This window comes from Ursus maritimus, unplaced genomic scaffold (assembly GCF_017311325.1).
Source record: "Ursus maritimus isolate PB19 unplaced genomic scaffold, ASM1731132v1 scaffold_9, whole genome shotgun sequence".
Lineage (NCBI taxonomy): Eukaryota > Metazoa > Chordata > Mammalia > Carnivora > Ursidae > Ursus > Ursus maritimus.
Genome location: NW_024427107.1, coordinates 37,148,828 through 37,166,168, shown reverse-complemented (window position 1 = coordinate 37,166,168; position 17,341 = coordinate 37,148,828). Strand labels below are relative to the sequence as shown.

At 38.7% G+C, this 17,341-nt stretch overlaps 1 protein-coding gene across 2 annotated transcripts in view; it reads right to left on the bottom strand.

Annotated features, from left to right (window-relative positions):
• The window catches only part of NECAB1 (N-terminal EF-hand calcium binding protein 1), a 222,406-nt gene that overhangs the window by 171,064 nt on the left and 34,001 nt on the right, over positions 1-17,341 (bottom strand). For both annotated transcript variants that reach the window (XR_005833662.1, XM_040625788.1), the window contains exon 3: positions 16,357-16,465. Coding sequence is in view for 1 of the 2 variants with exons in the window: in XM_040625788.1 (XP_040481722.1) it covers positions 16,357-16,465 (109 nt within the window). In the remaining variant the exon portion in view is untranslated. The remainder of the gene's footprint in view (positions 1-16,356; positions 16,466-17,341) is intronic.

Genomic DNA, 17,341 nt, shown 5'->3' with positions numbered 1-17,341 from the left:
ATGTTCCAGCCCACATGAAACAAACAGCAAACAGCAACCAGGAAGCCCACCCACACAGCCAGGCCCTTGAGAGCCTGCTGACGATTTTGGTCTGCAGACAGCTTCCACAATGTGAGATCCAGCTTCACCAATCGTCCCTCCCACCCAGCACTTGTCCTGAAGGGATGAGAAACAATGGAAAAATTCAGAAAGCAGTAACTTGGCATCTATTTGTTCGGCATAGAGATTTGTACTGGATACAAATTTAAGCCCAAGGACAAAAGGTAACCTTTAAGATCACCTTTTTAGGAGGCTCCCCTATGACCCACCTGGTGGAATTTTCCTGAGTCTACCTTTGCACTGCACTGCATGGGGTCTGGACTATGAAGTGTCCCACATGACCTCTCAGGCCTGGGCTACCTCTGTGTCCCCTTTTCTCCGATAATTCCTTCCAGGATCCGGATTGCTTTCCTTTCATTCTGAGCTGCCACCACCCCATTACCCATCAGGAGGTTCTTCTCTCTTACGATAAACCCAATATATTCAGTTCCTCCTTTCCTTGCTGTCCTCAGCAACAAGATTCCAAGTCTCTTTCACTGCTGTGAAATTTAACTACTAGGAGAGAAGGGAGGTGTGGTCCCTAATGGGGATGGCATTTCTTTTTTAAAAAAAATTTTATTTTATTTAAATTCAATGAATTAACATATCTTGTATTATTAGTTTCAGAGGTAGAAGTCAGTGATTAATCCGTTGCACACAACACCCAGTGCTCATTACATCACGTGTCCTCCTTAACGCCCATCACTCAGTTACCCCATTCCTCCCACCTCCCCCGCCTCCAGCAACCCTTAGTTTGTTTCCTAGAGTTAAGAGTCTCTTATGGTTTGTCTTCCTCTCTGATTTCATCTTATTTTATTTTTCCCTCCCTTTCCCTAGGATCTTCTGTTTGTTTCTTAAATTCCACATGTATGTGAAATCATGTAATTGTCTTTCTCTGATTGACTTGTTTTGCTTAGCATAATACCCTCTTGCTGGGGCTGGCATATCTTAACTCCCTTTCCGAGATGATACCCAGAGACTCAAGCAGCCTTCAATATTCTCCTGTTATTACTAAAGTCAAGGTCCTTTCAACCCTCATCTACCTCTAGACTGTGCTCATCTCTTTTTCAAAGGAAGTCCATTTTCCAAGCTACTGTTGCTTACTGACACATGAGTAGAAAAAGAGCAATTCCTGTCAACTGGAGTTCACATTTCTAAAGCTCTTCAGAAAGGGAGAGTTTAATCTGCAAGGGCTCAAGACAGTTCATTTCTACGCACATCTTCCAAGCAACTACTTCAACTACTTGGTCACTAAATGGATAGCTTCATCACAACGATTTTTGTTCTTACAAGGTAACACCTCTTGAAATATTAGATTTCTATGAATTGAGGACACCAGTGCCCCGGCCACAGATACCAGCAATAGCCCTCACAGAAGAGTTAGAACAGCGTGCAGAGAACTCAGTGAATGGGACAGCTTCCCAGCCATCATCATCTTCCCCATCTGAACCCAGGAGGCAGCAATGAGCCAGGATTTTGTGCTTTGTGTAGTTCTGTACTCTCAAGTACTACTAACGCAAGTTACACAAACTTCACATATTTATGTGGCACCTTCTGTGGTTGCCAGACTAAACTGCTTTTTTTTTTTTCTAATGTTTTTTTATTATATTATGTTAGTCACCATACAGTACATCCCCGGTTTCCGATGTAAAGTTCGATGATTCATTAGTTGCATATAACACCCAGTGCACCATGCAATACGTGCCCTCCTTACTACCCATCACCAGCCTATCCCATTCCCCCACCCCCCTCCCCTCTGAAGCCCTCAGTTTGTTTCTCATAGTCCATAGTCTCTCATGCTTCATTCCCCCTTCTGATTACCCCCCCTTTCTTAACTGCTTCTTAACATTTGTTTCATGAGTTTTCACAATTTCCTGCCAGAAAGTATTATTAGCGCCCTTAATATTCAAAGATAGTAAAACACTAAAAAATTTGCTTGGCCAAAGCCTTCAGAAACGAGTGAAGATGACCACTCTGCCAGACACCAGGGTAACGTATAAAGACTGATTTAGGGACACCCAGGTGGCTCAGCTGGTTAAGTATCTGCCTTCGGCTCAGGTCATGATCTCAGGGTCCTGGGATGGAGCCCCGCATCAGGCTCTGCTCCCAGCAGGGAATCTGCTTGTCCCTCTGCCCCATGCTCACTCTCTCAAATAAATAAATAAAATCTTTTTTTTTTAAAGGACTGATTTAAGAGGATGCTGTATAGAGTAACGGTTAAGAGTTGGACTGCCCAGCCTTACCTCTCACTCTCTGGGTGACTTTGGGAAAATTACTAAATCTGTTTCAGCCTCGTCATGCAAAATGGGCTCACTCATAGTTATTTTTTGATAAAGACTAAAGAAGCTAACGATGGAAAGTACCTAACACAGGATCTGGCACATCAAAGTTACCATTATTATTTCTCTGCATTATCAGAGTACTGATCGTTCAACATCTTTTCAGACCAGAAAGATTTAAACCTACTCAGAAAGACGAGGTTTTAAAATGATGATTCAGAGAAATACTTTTTTCAAAGAGAGCTGAAGCAGTGCCTCCATTGGTGCTTCTGTCTCCAGACTTGTCACCTCTCATCAATCCTCTTCACTTTTGGGAGATCCATCTTTCTAAAACAGAAACCTGGTGCAGTCACTTCCACGTTTAAGACCCTTTCGGTGGCTCCACACGGACCTGAGGGTAGAAATCCGAATGCCCCACAGGCTGACAAGACTTTCCCAAGTGGCTCTGTCTGTCTCTCTGGTCCCTCTCCCCAGCACCCTCTTGAATTCGATGATTTTGGTACACTGCATGTCTTTCAAGACCTCCAACATGCCACACTCTTACCCAAAGCTTCCCCACATGCCATTCTCTTTGGCTAGAAACTTCTCTCATCTCCATCCCTACTCACATACACACCTCTTCTTGATAGTAGACTTAAAAGTCATTTTCAAGAGGTCTTGACCAACCCTTTAGACTAGGTGAGCCCCCACCCCTAACACCAAAGCAGTTGTATTTCCCTGTCATAATTAATCGAGTTACCACTTTTCTACATCCCCAGCTAAACTATAAATCTCTTGCTCACCACTATATCCTAAGTCCCCAGCACAATATCTGGCACACAGTAAACTGTGTTGAAAGAATGGTAAGCTCAGTTTGTATGGGCAAGACAGAATTGTAGACACGGCTTGACCTCAAAGTTCAATTTCTTAGGCTCCTTCTCTCCCTAATCTCTAGGATCCTCTTCCTTGGAATTCCCAAGAACTTTCAGTGGGTTTTTGTGGTAGCTTCTTACAATATTCAAGCTCTTTTTCTTCCGTGTCAGGGTTGACATAAAATTACTCAGGGCGCCAGGTGGCTCAGTTGGCTGAGCATCCGACTCTTGGTTTCAGCTCAGGCCATGATCTCAGGGTTGCAGGATTGAGCCCCACAACGGGTTCCATACTCAGCGCTGTCTGCTTGTCCCTCTCCCCCTGCCCCCCCCACTTGTACTCTCTCTCTCTCAAATAAATAAATAAATAAAGTCTTTTAAAAATTATTCATAAATGGTTGAGGGCTGATTCAAAAGTTAAGAGGAACAGTGAGTTTTGTATGGTGGTTCTTTGTTGTTTGGGCACATGACACTGAATGTCTGATACAGTGTATCAGCCATCTTTCCTCTCTTCCCACCAAAATTAAAATATGTAATATCTATAACATTTTATGTTAAATTTCCAGGGATTCATGTTACCAGTAAAGAAACCTTGTGTCAAAGACTTAATCAACCAAGGACAGAGATTTCCTGTGTCATCTATGACTCTGAAAGGGGGATTTCTGTCGTGGGCTTTGAAATCTAGATTACCTTCTTCACCCTAAAGAATAGTTCCAATCAAATTCAATGAGGGTAACAACTTTTCACACATTCTTTTCATTGGACTATGTCTCTCAGAATATCTTCTATATTAAAGACAAAATCCCTTTGAGTTTTGTGAACCAGCCAGGACATAAAGAGTTAGCTCCATGGACAATAAAGAGATTTTGAAATATAAAATATAAAGGGCAAGAATTTAGGGTTAGGAATTCAAAATATAAGCAGAAACACAGAAACAAAAATTCAAAACGTGGAGACTCCTTCCGATCCATTCTAATTTAAGTGACTCTGGTATAGACATAATCTTTGAACATCAAGTTTAGAGCTGGATCAGACCAAGAGAGAGACAGAAAGATTGTGAGAGAGAGTGAAAAAACTAGATGGAGACGGGAGCTCAGAGATCGTACACACAATTCTATTCAATCAATAAGCAGGGATAAATGACTAATTTCTTGCAAACTCAACTGGAATAACAGTTGTCACGTTCAAACCCAAATTTTCACTTGGAAACTATTCACAGTTCAGAAGAAAAAAGAAAGAAAAAGAGAGAGATAGAAAGTAACTCTTTGCACCAGTCTCAAGTCTGTATCTATTAATTTCAACCTGAAGGCAGTCAGGATGGGAAGATGGAGGGAAAATTATTTGTGCAAATGATTAAAATCCTATTGTTTTCCACATGGGGGATTCTAATTACTCTGAATCATTGTTTTTAATCTAAAGTTCATTAAAAACAGATTCCCAGAAAAACTTAAAATAAAATTAAACCATTAAACCCATTAGTGAATGAGTCAAGAATAATATTCAGCTGATACCCATGCTCAGCTTTCTTCCTATTATACTCTGAGTTCACTACTGAAAGCACGTGCTAGTCTATTTTTTTCCCCACTGAGAAACCTTTTAAGAACAGAAAAGAGAATGTAATATTCTATATAGTAGAAGCTTCTTTTAAAGCAGGGGAACTTTATTTTATATATAAATGCAGATCTACTAAATATACTGAGACAAAGAAAAATTCTTAAACATATTTTTGTCTGTTAAAATAAAGAAATAATCGACATTTACATTTTAAAATTAAATTTCATGGCTTTTAATTCATGGGAGTAGAGAACTATTTTAAAAGAGAAATAACCTTTCAAAAGTTTAATTGCGAATCCAAAGCCAGACTCATTATTTACTCTATCCCCCACAAAAAGAGTCAGTTCTCCTTTTTTATTTGACAGGATCTCTTAGTAGCATCATCCTTTCTATAGTCAGTCATCAGGATCTAAATTCTAAAAATCATAAGTAATGTGCCATTGTATGCTTTTCTTACAACAGATCAATATGTCCCATTCCTATAGCAATCAATCAACTAAGTACTTATTGAATGTATTATAGCAATTACTGGAAATAGTAGAAAACCATATTCTTCCTCAAAGGATTGCATGATTTAGATTTGGAGACAAGATTAATATGCTCATGAAACAATTAGCAAAAAATAACAAGATACATAATTAAATGGCACTGTGTGAAAGTATAAACTGCAATTATAGAAATTTGGAGAAAGAAGACAACCAGGAAAGAAGGAAAGGTTAGTGAATACGTCTTAATAATAATAATCGTGATTACTATTTTGTGGCAGGTATATACATATTATCACTAAACTTCGCAAAATGAGTCTTTACTTGGGCTCCATTTTACAGCCAATGAAACTAAGGCTGAATTACAAGCAATGACCACCCAGAGTCCTCATTGCTCGAGAGTAGAGGGATTTAAGCCCAACCTTGACTAGTTGCTGAGTTCTTTCTACATTGCAATGTTGCTTTTATGGAGTTGGGTGGACCTTGATGGCTGGAAAACTTTATGAGGCAGAGGACAGTGGCAGACTATTCAGGCAAAGTGCATAGCATGAGATATGGGGAAGTAGGAAACCATCCCTTCTCACCGAGCCCATTATATGTACTAGAGACTGTGCTGGGTCTGGGAATCACTGGAAAGCAAAGTAGTCATGACCTCTGCCTTCATGTAGTTTTGTAGGGAGGTGAGCATTAATCAAAAAAACACAGAACAAACATAAAATTGTGGCTTATATAAGTGCTTTGGAGAAGAGATACACACTACAAGGAGAAAGCAGAATGAGAAATCTAACCTAGTGAGAAAGGTTTTCACGGAAAACTTTCATGAGGTGTATAGATGTGTATATGATTATTTAAATATGGGAAAAAGAGACAGAAGATCACAGCTCAGGTGCTAGAGACTGGTTATGTGGGTTAAGATAGGTGTGGACAGTGGTAGAGGAGAAGAGATCCAAGAAAATAGCTTTCTGTGATTAAAACAGAAGGCACACAATAGAAGTATGGCGACCAAAAGCCATTGGTAGTTAAGTCAAGGTGGTGAAATATCAGGTATTTTTATGCTCTTTCTTATGATTTCTGTATTATTTGAGTTCTTTTTATAGTAAGTATGTATTATTTATATAACTCTTTATTGTAGAGCAAAATATCTTCCTAAAGAGACTGCTCATGAAAAAATGCATTTCAAAAGGAAGCAATCACTTTCAGACTATTTGTAATCTATATTTATTTCAAAAATTCTGAACTCTGGAGGTAACATAGAGAAAAACAATTGTAAATACTCCACCAAACTGACCATTTTGAGAATAATGCCTTATAAAAGAGAGAAAGCTTATATTTAGGTAGTGGTTGTGACCCTAAAGAGAATTAGATGGATTCGTAAGATAAATGAGATGGGGGGGGGGAGACAGAATTAGTTGGTGCATTGGGGGATGAGGAGAAAGGAAAACATCCAAGAAGTAAGCATCGTGTATTTGAAAATTATTGGGGTTAACATTTTTCTGACTTGATTTCATCCATTTGGTGGACATTGGGAGGTAAGAAAGAAGACTGCAGTTCTGTGAATAAATAATTCACCTAGATTCCTCAGTAGACAATTTTTGTTTAGAGCAGTAATCAATTTTACTTTACCACCAGCAATTGTAGTATGGCTGATGGGAAGTGAGTTCAGTAAAAATTAAAAGAGAATTCACGTTGTTTATTGGGAGGAAGAGAGGACAACCAGAAAAGAATTCTCTAGATAAGGTTAAAAATGTAAGATGATCTGAAACAGCTTGAAAGCAAAAGCCTTTAACACAAATGATTAAAGGAAACAGTAAAACTCTGCGAGTGCTCTGAAGAACAATGGAGAAAATGAGGCAAAGGCACAGTGACGGAATGGAGGGCGGCTGGGAACGAAGTCCAAAAGTAGGAGATGAATCCCAGATAGAAAGGTAGGGTGGAGGGCGGGGACGTGTGCAAAGAATGGAAATAATGTCCACAGAGAAAAAGAATAACATCTCTACATTGTGGCGACTCCCACACGGTAAAAATCCTACATAATGATGATAAAAAGGGAAGAGATTAAGGCAGCAATTAAGGCAATTACCTCTATACTGTACATCCAAATATATTCTATTGCTGGAGACAATGAACCACCTTCTCATCAAAAAGAAAATACCTGAAAGGGATTTTTAAAACTGGCTATGGAATATTTTGATTTCCGAGAGACCAAAAATATAGCCAAAAATCTGAAAATTTACTGAAGTGGTCTGACAATGACCTTGGCTTCAGTTTTTAGGTAGCCCTGAGATAATCCTGGGCCCTTACATATCATATCTGTGAAACCTTGGGCGAGTCACTGAACTTTCTGTATCAGATTTCTTAACTGAGGGTTGTGAATAATACCTTTCTTTGGTTTCTGTGAAGATTAAATAAGATGATGCAGGTAAATGCCTGGCACGTGGTCATTCAATAAATGTACTTTTCTATTCAATTAAAAATTAAACATTTCCTCAATACTTTTTAAGAAATTATATAGGAACTACCTCTATACAAATTTGGCTTATCTACCATCAGAGAAAATCGAGACCAATTTTTTTTTCAGAAATTGTAACTAAAGAGAATCCACTTCCACATCATCTGAAAAAAATCTCCTTAAAATTCTCTCCTTTAGAAATCCCCCAAACTATGCTAATCTTCTTAATTATAAAGTAGATTTGTCGAGTCCTCACTTTTCCTCCAGGAAAGACTCCTCAGCTCAATCAACACTGCAAATTGTAGAGTGGCCCTGATTTAGGAAGAAGTGGTAATGGTGTCAAGGAAAAGCCTTCACGGGAAAGTGAAGAATTTTAAAAGGAACTCTCAGGAAACAGTCTGTCTTTTTCTCTCCATTTCTTTATGAGCTAGAAATGCTCAAAGAAAGTAAATGCATTTCAGAGATGATTGAAGTGGAAGGCACATCTGAAAAATAGCTGAATAGTAAGTAAATTTGATGGCCCCAGATTAGTGCTAATGGCCAAAATGAATCAATAGCTGGAGACCTGGTTATGGATTAGAGTGAGGTCTAGTAAGATTGTGAGCCTTCTGTTTTCAGTCTCTAAACATGCGGCAAAAAGTGCACCCGGATAGAATATAATCAAATAGTGTTTCTCTTAGTCATGTACACAGTGCTAGTTTTTAAATTCTTAAGACATAAGGATAACACAATATGTGAGAACCGCCCAGGGTATCCAAACTAGGTAGGCAACTATGGAGAAAGACGAAGGGAATAAAGAACAGGTGTTATGCACTAAGTCTGAGTAAGTTTTGTCAGTCCCTGAAGATACAGAGCATTGGCAGGACCACAAGGAGCAAAGACATGGCATTGCAGACGTGATCTAGTAGTTAGAGTGCGGGAACACAGGAACACTGGGAAGTGACACAATCAGATGGTCAGAAAGGGAGCAGGTGTAGGGAACTAGAACCCTGGACGGCTCAGGGCAACCAGGATGCCTGTTAAAACAAAGATTTCTCCCTGGCTTCAATCTTTTCCATTACAGAGAGCTCCAGATTGTCCTGAATGACCCCACACTCCGTAGAAACTGTCCAAACTCCACCAAGCCTCTTGTCCTTTTAGGGAAGTGGATTATAATCCTCTAAGATACGAGAGGGTAAAAAGAAGCCTTTGAGGCTGCAGGCAGGTGATCTACAAGTTTTGCCTGGCCAGCATCTAATCCTCTTTATTCTGAAAAGATCATCCTGGTTCTCTCTCACATTATATTTTCCTGAACCCCGGTTTTTCAGGGATGTGAATGGAACCCAAGCCAGGTTAACATACTTCAAGATCAGAATTTTGCTGGGAGTATTGGGAAAGGAAAGCGATCTCTGGGAGTTTGCCAAGCTGGTGGCAGTATGAACCCAGAGTTCTAGTAACCATCCTGACATCTCAGCAAGAGGATCTGCCTAAGAGAATAGCCAACACAGAGAAAAGAAGAGGTGAGAGAGGATGGCAGACAGCCATCATTTCCTAGCACCGCTGTTTGAGTACTTTGCTCCAGCACACATGAAACCTACCTCTGGACTGTACGGATACATTATTTTTGAGGTCAGCTTAATTTCTGTTTCTGTCACTCACAACGAGTCAAGTCCTGCTTACTATATTATCTTCTACCCTATTGTAATTTCTGCCAAGTAAAGCTTAGAGGAAGTTGAGGAATCTATAAGAACGTTATTCCCTCCCTCCTTAGTAACGCAGCTCCTTTGACTCCGTGCCTCATTTGGCATATAAGCATTCCAACTAAAATCATTGGCCAGAGCTGATAGAGAACTCCTCCTCTCTCTGGAAAACGACACGCATCTGCCGGCCTTTCTCTGTTTATGACAAGGAGGTTACTTAATGCCTGCGGAGGTCAGCTCACAACCTGGTTCCTACAGCTAAGTCTTTCTAAAAACTTTTTAGATTTAAATTCAATTAGTTAACATATAGTGTATTATTAGTTTCAGGGGTAGAATTTAGTGATTCATCAGTTGCATATAACACCCAGTGCCCATTACATCAAGTGCCCTCCTTAATGTCCGTTGCCCAGTTACCCCAACCCCCAACTACCCCCCCCAACAACCCTCAGTTTGTTTCCTATAGTTAACAGTCTCTTATGGTTTGTCTCCCTCTCTGCTTTTACATCAGTTGCATATAACACCCAGTGCCCATTACATCAAGTGCCCTCCTTAATGTCCGTTGCCCAGTTACCCCAACCCCCAACTACCCCCCCCAACAACCCTCAGTTTGTTTCCTATAGTTAACAGTCTCTTATGGTTTGTCTCCCTCTCTGCTTTTATCTTTTATTTTTCCTTCCCTTCCCCTATGTTCATCTGTTTTGTTTCTTAAATTCCACCTGAGTGAAATCATATGGTATTTCTTTCTCTGATTGACTTATTTCACTTAGCATAATGCCCTCTAGTTCCATCCACATTGTTGTAAATGGCAAGATTTCATTATTCTGATGGCTGAGTAATATTCTATTGTGTCTGTGTATATATATATATATATATATACACCACATCTTTATCCATTCATCAGTCGATGGACACCTGGGCTCTTTCCATATTTTGGCTATTGTGGACACTGCTGCTGTAAACATTGGGGTGCATGTGCCCCTGCAAATCACTATGTTTGTATCCTTTGGATAAATACCTACTAGTGCAATGGCTGGGTCATAGGGTAGCTCTATTTTTAACTTTTTGAGGAACCTCCATACTGTTTTCCAGAGTGGCTGCACCAGTTTACATTCCCACAAAAGTGCAAGAGAGTTCCCCTTTCTCCGCATCCTCGCCAACCCCTGTTGTGTCCTGACTTGTTAATTTTAGCCATTCTGACCAGTGTGATGTGGTATCTCATTGTGCTACAGGCAAGTCTTGATCGTGGAGCTGAAAGAAACGCTCTGTGTTCTCTGCTAATTTGCTCATGGCCAGTTTGGGCCTTGCTGGAATACTTGGAGCACTCTTCAGCCGAAGCTCCTTTGGCCAATCTATATTGCTAAACCTCAACTCTGGACACCCGGTCTGTCCACTCCAGTTTACCCTGTTATAGTCTGGAATCTGATTTTCACTTTACTTTCTTGACATCTTGACATTCAGCTCTACCACCTTTTACTCTTTTCCAATTTCTTTCCTGTGCACCTCTCAGTCATGGCATGTTTGCTTCGCCTCGCACCTGGGACGGTGACCTGTCCTGTTCTCCAAGCACTTAGGTCTTGGTGCTGCTTTCAGAGTCGTCAGTTCCAGTTGAAGATGGGATTGGTTATGTTAACAGGAAGCTCTCTCTTGCCCACTATGGAATTGCAGTGAATTTTCCAGTCATAATGCAGTGCAAACTGTGCCACATACTCTTCAGACCAACCTACTGCTTATCCCTTGGGTACTGGTACTGCCTTCTTTTCTTACTGCCCACAGAATGTGTCTACTTAAGCATGTGATGAATAACTCAAGGGAGAAAGTGGCTGCATCAACCAACTCATCGAGCTTTAGCATTTCACTGTCGTGCACAAATAAAAGATGAACAACCTTCTGTTTCAGAAGGAACCAAATTCTGCCATCTGCAATAAACCCTTTGATATCATTACTCTCCAATTATTATGGGATTTTATCTCCTCACTGGTGCATAAAACTGTCTTCAAATATTAGAAAGACTTGTCATAAAATATTTGTCTTCTGCATGTCCCTAAGGAACAGAACTAAGAAAAATAAGTGGAAGTTGAGAGAGAAATTTTCAGTTTGGGAAAGAGATTTTAAGCTTTTCGAGCTAGCTCAAGATGGACTATGCTCTTTTAGTAGGTGGTGATATTTCTGTCACTTTGGTGTGCTTCCGTGATTTAACAAGTATTGGGTGAAATCCCAGTCATTGGCACTGAAAAAATTATTTTAGCCTAGAATGAGGAATACTCGACCTGAAGACAACAGTTGCCCATCTCTAGTTAAACCCTCCCCCGACCCCCATCTGTAGGCCCTGGGAAGCTTTTCTGTGGGCTCACTCCCTGACCCAAGAGCAACACTCCCATCTGCTCTACCATTTGGTCTATCTTAACAATCTGCAACTCCAAAGTGCAGTATACTGGAAGAATCATTTTTGGTCTCTAGGGGATCTTTCCCCCGCCTGTGCTATGGTTAACACCACAGGGAATTATGTTAATTTATTCATGTGTTCCTCTGACTGAAAAATGTAGACAAGCTGGCTTTCTGATGAGTAAGAGCACTTTTGATGAACCATGGAAGTTTCCTCTTGACCTAATGATCTTCCTTCTATCTATTCCTGCTCTTTGCTGTTGTGGTTTCAATTTAAGCTATCAAAGCTGTAGATTTAGCTTGTGCTAAACTTTGCCAGACTTAAAGGTTAAGGGCTTTGTGTATTCTTTTTTAGACAGTAACTTATACAAATTTGAGAAAAATCTGTGTCCAAAACCCTTTAATGGAGCTGGAAAAGATGTAACAAGGCTAACTGAAATGACTGAGAAATAAATAATTCTTTTTTTTAAGAAGAAAAAGGATTAGGCACATTTAACCCAGACAGTAGACAGTTAAAATGGGGATTGACAAGTCTGTGAAATCATGAAAGGCTTAGTAAGGTGGACATGGTATTTGCAGAATGTTGTGGAATATAAGGTTGTGTGCACTCCCTTAAAGCTTGAGAAAGTTAAAGATTTCAACAATATTTTGCCCTGTTGACAAAAACTTACATTTCGACCTTCATTTTCTTTGCTATGCTATATATCCCAAGTATCATTCACTGGAACAAGCTGGCTTTTTGTTCCACACTCAACCAATTACAGTATTCAAGAAAAAAACTCATGAAAAATTCTGAATGTTCAAACGTAATGGAACAGATCTACCAATTTTAAAATTAATTTTTGGATAAAGGTGATGGAAATTTAGACTTCTGATGCCTTCAGATTTCTCCTACTCTCATTCAGGCTGTTTCATTTCTAGTCCCTGCTCTGAATGAAATCTTCAGGCCATGTATATCAGGCCCGAATATAATTTCTGGCAAAACATTATCTTAAAATTCTAATCAAAAATTAGGATGATTCACAGAATTCTCATTAGGAGATTATACCAAATTTTGAGTTAAGCTTCCTGAAAAGGTGACCACAACTCCCTAGACACCTCCCTTAACACAGAGGGACATGTGGTTGATGGTTTCATCTTGAAATACACAAAAAAAAATTCTCTACGATTCAGACCTATAAATACCTATCTTGGTAATATTCACGTATAGAAATCTTTGCAGGTCTCAAATGTGTAAGTTCTTATGAGGCTGCATGTCTTCAGGTCTGTTGTATTTGTTGGTTATAGTTTACTTGCATCCAGGAGAGGCAATCTGACTGAAAAGTTTCAGCTGGCTCCAGGGCATACTGTATCTGCAGGGGAACCCCCTAAACACAATTTCTTAAATGAACATATTGATTCTTTTAAAAATATAAGAACAAAGAAATGAATGAATGAAAGGAAAGGGAAAAAACCAGGAGAGTTGGATTTGGAAATTAAAACTGGTACTTAAATGTGTGTAGAGAGGGCTTATAGTTGGTTCATTTAAAAGCTATCCATAAAAACATGGTCTCTGAAAAGCTGTAGGTTTACCTGATGGCTTTTTTGATGTCCTTTTATAAGGAATAATTTACTTAATTTTGGTATTTAAAATATCTTAATTATTTACATTTCTAAATAATATTTGCTTTCCATGATTGAACATAATATTTCAAGAATATTCTTCATGAGAAAAAAGGGGAGAATTAGGCTAGTAAGATAGGTTCTCAATATTTTCCTTCTTTCTTTCTAAATATTTTCAGAGTGGATATGTCACTTTTCAAACACAGCAAATATAATATTTATAGCAAAAAGACGGATTTCCATAGATGGCAGGAATGAGCTAATACTTAGAATACACTTTTGCATGGAACGGAATCTTACTCAAACAAGCTCAAGAAAATGCAGTGCATTAAGTGGATAGTGATTTAATGGACTTCAAGAGGAAGAAACCACTAGATATCAGGAGGGGCAGGAACCAGGCATCCCTAGGGGCCTCAGCAGCAGACATTCTGGTATCTGATCTCATGGGTCACCATAGACATGAGACAATGAGTCCACATGACATGATCCAGCCTATGTATGAATTGGCTCCTTCAGGCCAGGATGTATCCTTGAAAAAATCTGAATGGTTGGCAATGCTCAGCATATGAGAACGTATTTTCTTAGAAGTTATGTGGAAGGGGAAAAATATATGGCATATATAGTACAATCACTAAAATAATTAAAACTTGGATCATGCAAAGACGAAAGTTATCACTTGCTTGAAGTATAGCTCTGAAATTTCTGTAAATGTTTGAATTAATCTCCCTAAAAGATCAAAGCCTGACACTGACATACTTTCTTTTTTAAAAAAGGAATTTCATTAATACAATTCGGAAGTCTCTAATATATTTTAGCTCTAAATTAGGTTGAACACCATTATCAGAAAACAGTTACCAGAGAACACTTAAGTGCTTTTACTAATGCATATGTGAGAGTAACTTGTAGAAATAATCACTCCTTTGGACTCGCTGTATAAATCATTGCATATACTTCTTTAGCACTAAATGTAATCTTAATGCTATGCCAAGTAATTTTAACTAATAAATGTATAAATAAAATAGCAAAATCAGGCCAACGAGGTCTATTGAAGACTTTGTTTTTCTCTAATAGGAGTAAATGTGTTTTGAAAAATCTCTGTGACATCTAATTTTGCAACTATGAGTCTCAATAATTGTTTCAAATCTGGATACTGTTAAAACTCTAATAATAACCGCAATGAAGAAGAAATAATCAGAATACATAATGAAGTATTAGCATCTCAACTTCCAATATCTGAGCCACAACGGGAGCCTCTGCTCTTCTGCTCACTTAGATATCATTTCTCAGAACGGTTCACATGGCTTCCTTTCTTCCATGCATAAACATTATTCCCTAGCAGTCATTTAAGAATTCAGCTACCATCTGTGGTCTTTCTCCACCTTTGCCCCATTAGCTCTGTCCTTCAGTGGAGCCACAATGACCCACAAAGATGTTTCTCCCTGGCTTAAGAGCTTTAATAGCGTCTCCCGGCCTGCAGTCTAAATCTGAAGCACTTTTGCATCTCAGAGTGCCAATTCCTTCTTGTCTGGCCCATTCTTCCCTTTCCAGATTTTTCTCCTCCTGCTCTCAGCGTTACACCTGACACTTGAGTAACACAAAAATACTTGCCACTCCCTTCCAGCTTATACCTCCAGGTCTTTATTTATGCATTTTTCCTCTAGTTGGAATATATATCCCCTCATCTCCTTCTTTCCCTAACCAGTTTCCGTTCTCCTGTAAAGACTCAGCTCCTGGCTACCTAATCCTAAGAACATTCCTAGAGTCTACCAAACTAGGCTAAAACTCCCTGCCCCGCTGTGTTATCCCAAGGTGTTCTGCACACACTTCAGTCACAGTACCTAGGATATTATATTGAAGTGATCAGTTAGTGGGTCTATTGTTCCATAAATTACAAGCTGGTTCCATGTTGTACCACCGATACCCAGGAGGGACTTAGATTTGTTGAACAGAATGGAACTTCTGACACAGTTACCAGCTAACGCTATTTCTGACAACAAAAAACTTAAGCGGTTTCATAGGCAATTTGAAATTCCAACAGAAGTCAAGAAACTTACAAACTGATTATTTAACAAATTCACAGCTGCTTGAGGAAAGTGAATTTAATCTTTTAATTTTTCTTACGAGTTTGCCGCAAAAAAAGTCTGTGCTTAGATGGAGCCCAAGAGCATTTTCTTGGCAAGCTGGCTCACTGCCTGGGACCCTGTCAACACTTTGCCTAAAGCAAGACAGTGATTGTTCAAGTAGCAGACATGCTGATGGGTCTCAGGGCATGGCTGAAATGACGCATTTTCCACATTAGAATTCCACAATCACGACTGTCTCAAATGATGTGATTTGGTTCAATTACCCAAATAGAACAGCACATTTCTGTTGTTCTCTATCCTAAATTGTTCATCATTTTATATTTTTAAGTGTAGTAAGGATATAGAGATTTTATCAATGCTATACTAATAGGAAAGACCTATATATGTAAAATAAATAAAATAGATAGATCACTGTACTCATCGATTATTCAGAAAAAAATTCTGTGTCCTGAATTACCTGCGTGTCTCAGGTAACAGCGATTTGGAGTTAAGCACCTCCGAATTGTTCAGATAATCACTGCAGCTCTGCATTTCACTGCACTAATATAAGAACGGCCTAAGGACAGTTTTTAGATGGAGCAAACGGAGATGAAACCTAAGAAGCAAGGTAAAATTCTATTTTCTTATTAATGATAGAATTAGAATTATTTATAATCTTTGATTTTGTTTTACATTCTGCACACTCTAAAGCTACCGTAAGAGGGCTCCCTACAGATCACTGTTTCGCAATTCAAATACTCAGTTTTTCGGAGTATTTCAGTTACTAAAGAGAGGGTATCTCAAAATTAACCATACAGAATTAAACATTACAAAACGTGCCCTCTGCATGTTTCGTCATTCTCTCCTTCATTGGTATGTGCCTGTTCACACCCTCGCTATATCGTTTACAGAATCCAATGACAAAAAAGTTCCTTACTTGGTATTATGTGTATCAATGGTATGGAAGAGCTCATGTAATTCTTCTCCACTCAGAACACCATCTGCAAAATATGCTTTGAATTCTTCAAAGGACAATTTTCCATCATCTGAAATGGTAGGAACAGACAGAAGAGAAGCAAATCATTTCAACTTTGTATATTGTTTTATCTTTTATTTTTTAAAAACTTTGCCCAAATGCTTATACAGGTTTATTTGTGTATATATCCACATTTACTTAAAAAGAAAGAATAATTCAAGGTGTTAAAAAGAAAAATAATTTAATATCTAGTACATAGACTTCAGATGTATACCCCCTGATGAAATAGGTCTATATGGTTTTAAGTATGTTTGGGATCACTTATTTCTGGGCAAACATTCAACAAACAATTTAACTAAACATGCCAAAAAGATACCCACCCAACCAAATAAAAGCCTAAGACAGAGTCAATTATTTAGACATTTTTGTCTTGATACACAGGAACAAGCAGGTTACAGAATAAGTAGATGTTTAATAAGTGTATATTGATCAAATGAATGCTAACATTTAGACTTTAAAATTGTTATTACAATCCAACAAACTGTGTTCATTTCTTTACTATTTAAACAAATGAAGGCTTTTTAAAGAAAAACACATTTTACTTATTGTGGGATATAAAAGTGAATGACAATCAAATCAGGGAGTCTAACAAAAAGAAATAAGAGGTGTAGACGTAAGTATAAGCATGTCACACAGTAACACAATGTTAAGTGCAATAAGAGATACACTTTGGTATAGATGGGAGTTAGGGCAATCAAAGATCTTTTTATTTGGGAGCATGAGGAGTTTTAGTAACTTTTGCACCTTTCTACAGCAGGTAAATGTGGATAAGCAGAGATGGAAGAAACACAATAATAGATGAAAGTAAAAGATCTCTACAAGATTCAGAAGCAGAGAATTTAAGGGAGTGAATGGACAAGAAGGAAAAGGAAAGCATCCTTCTTTC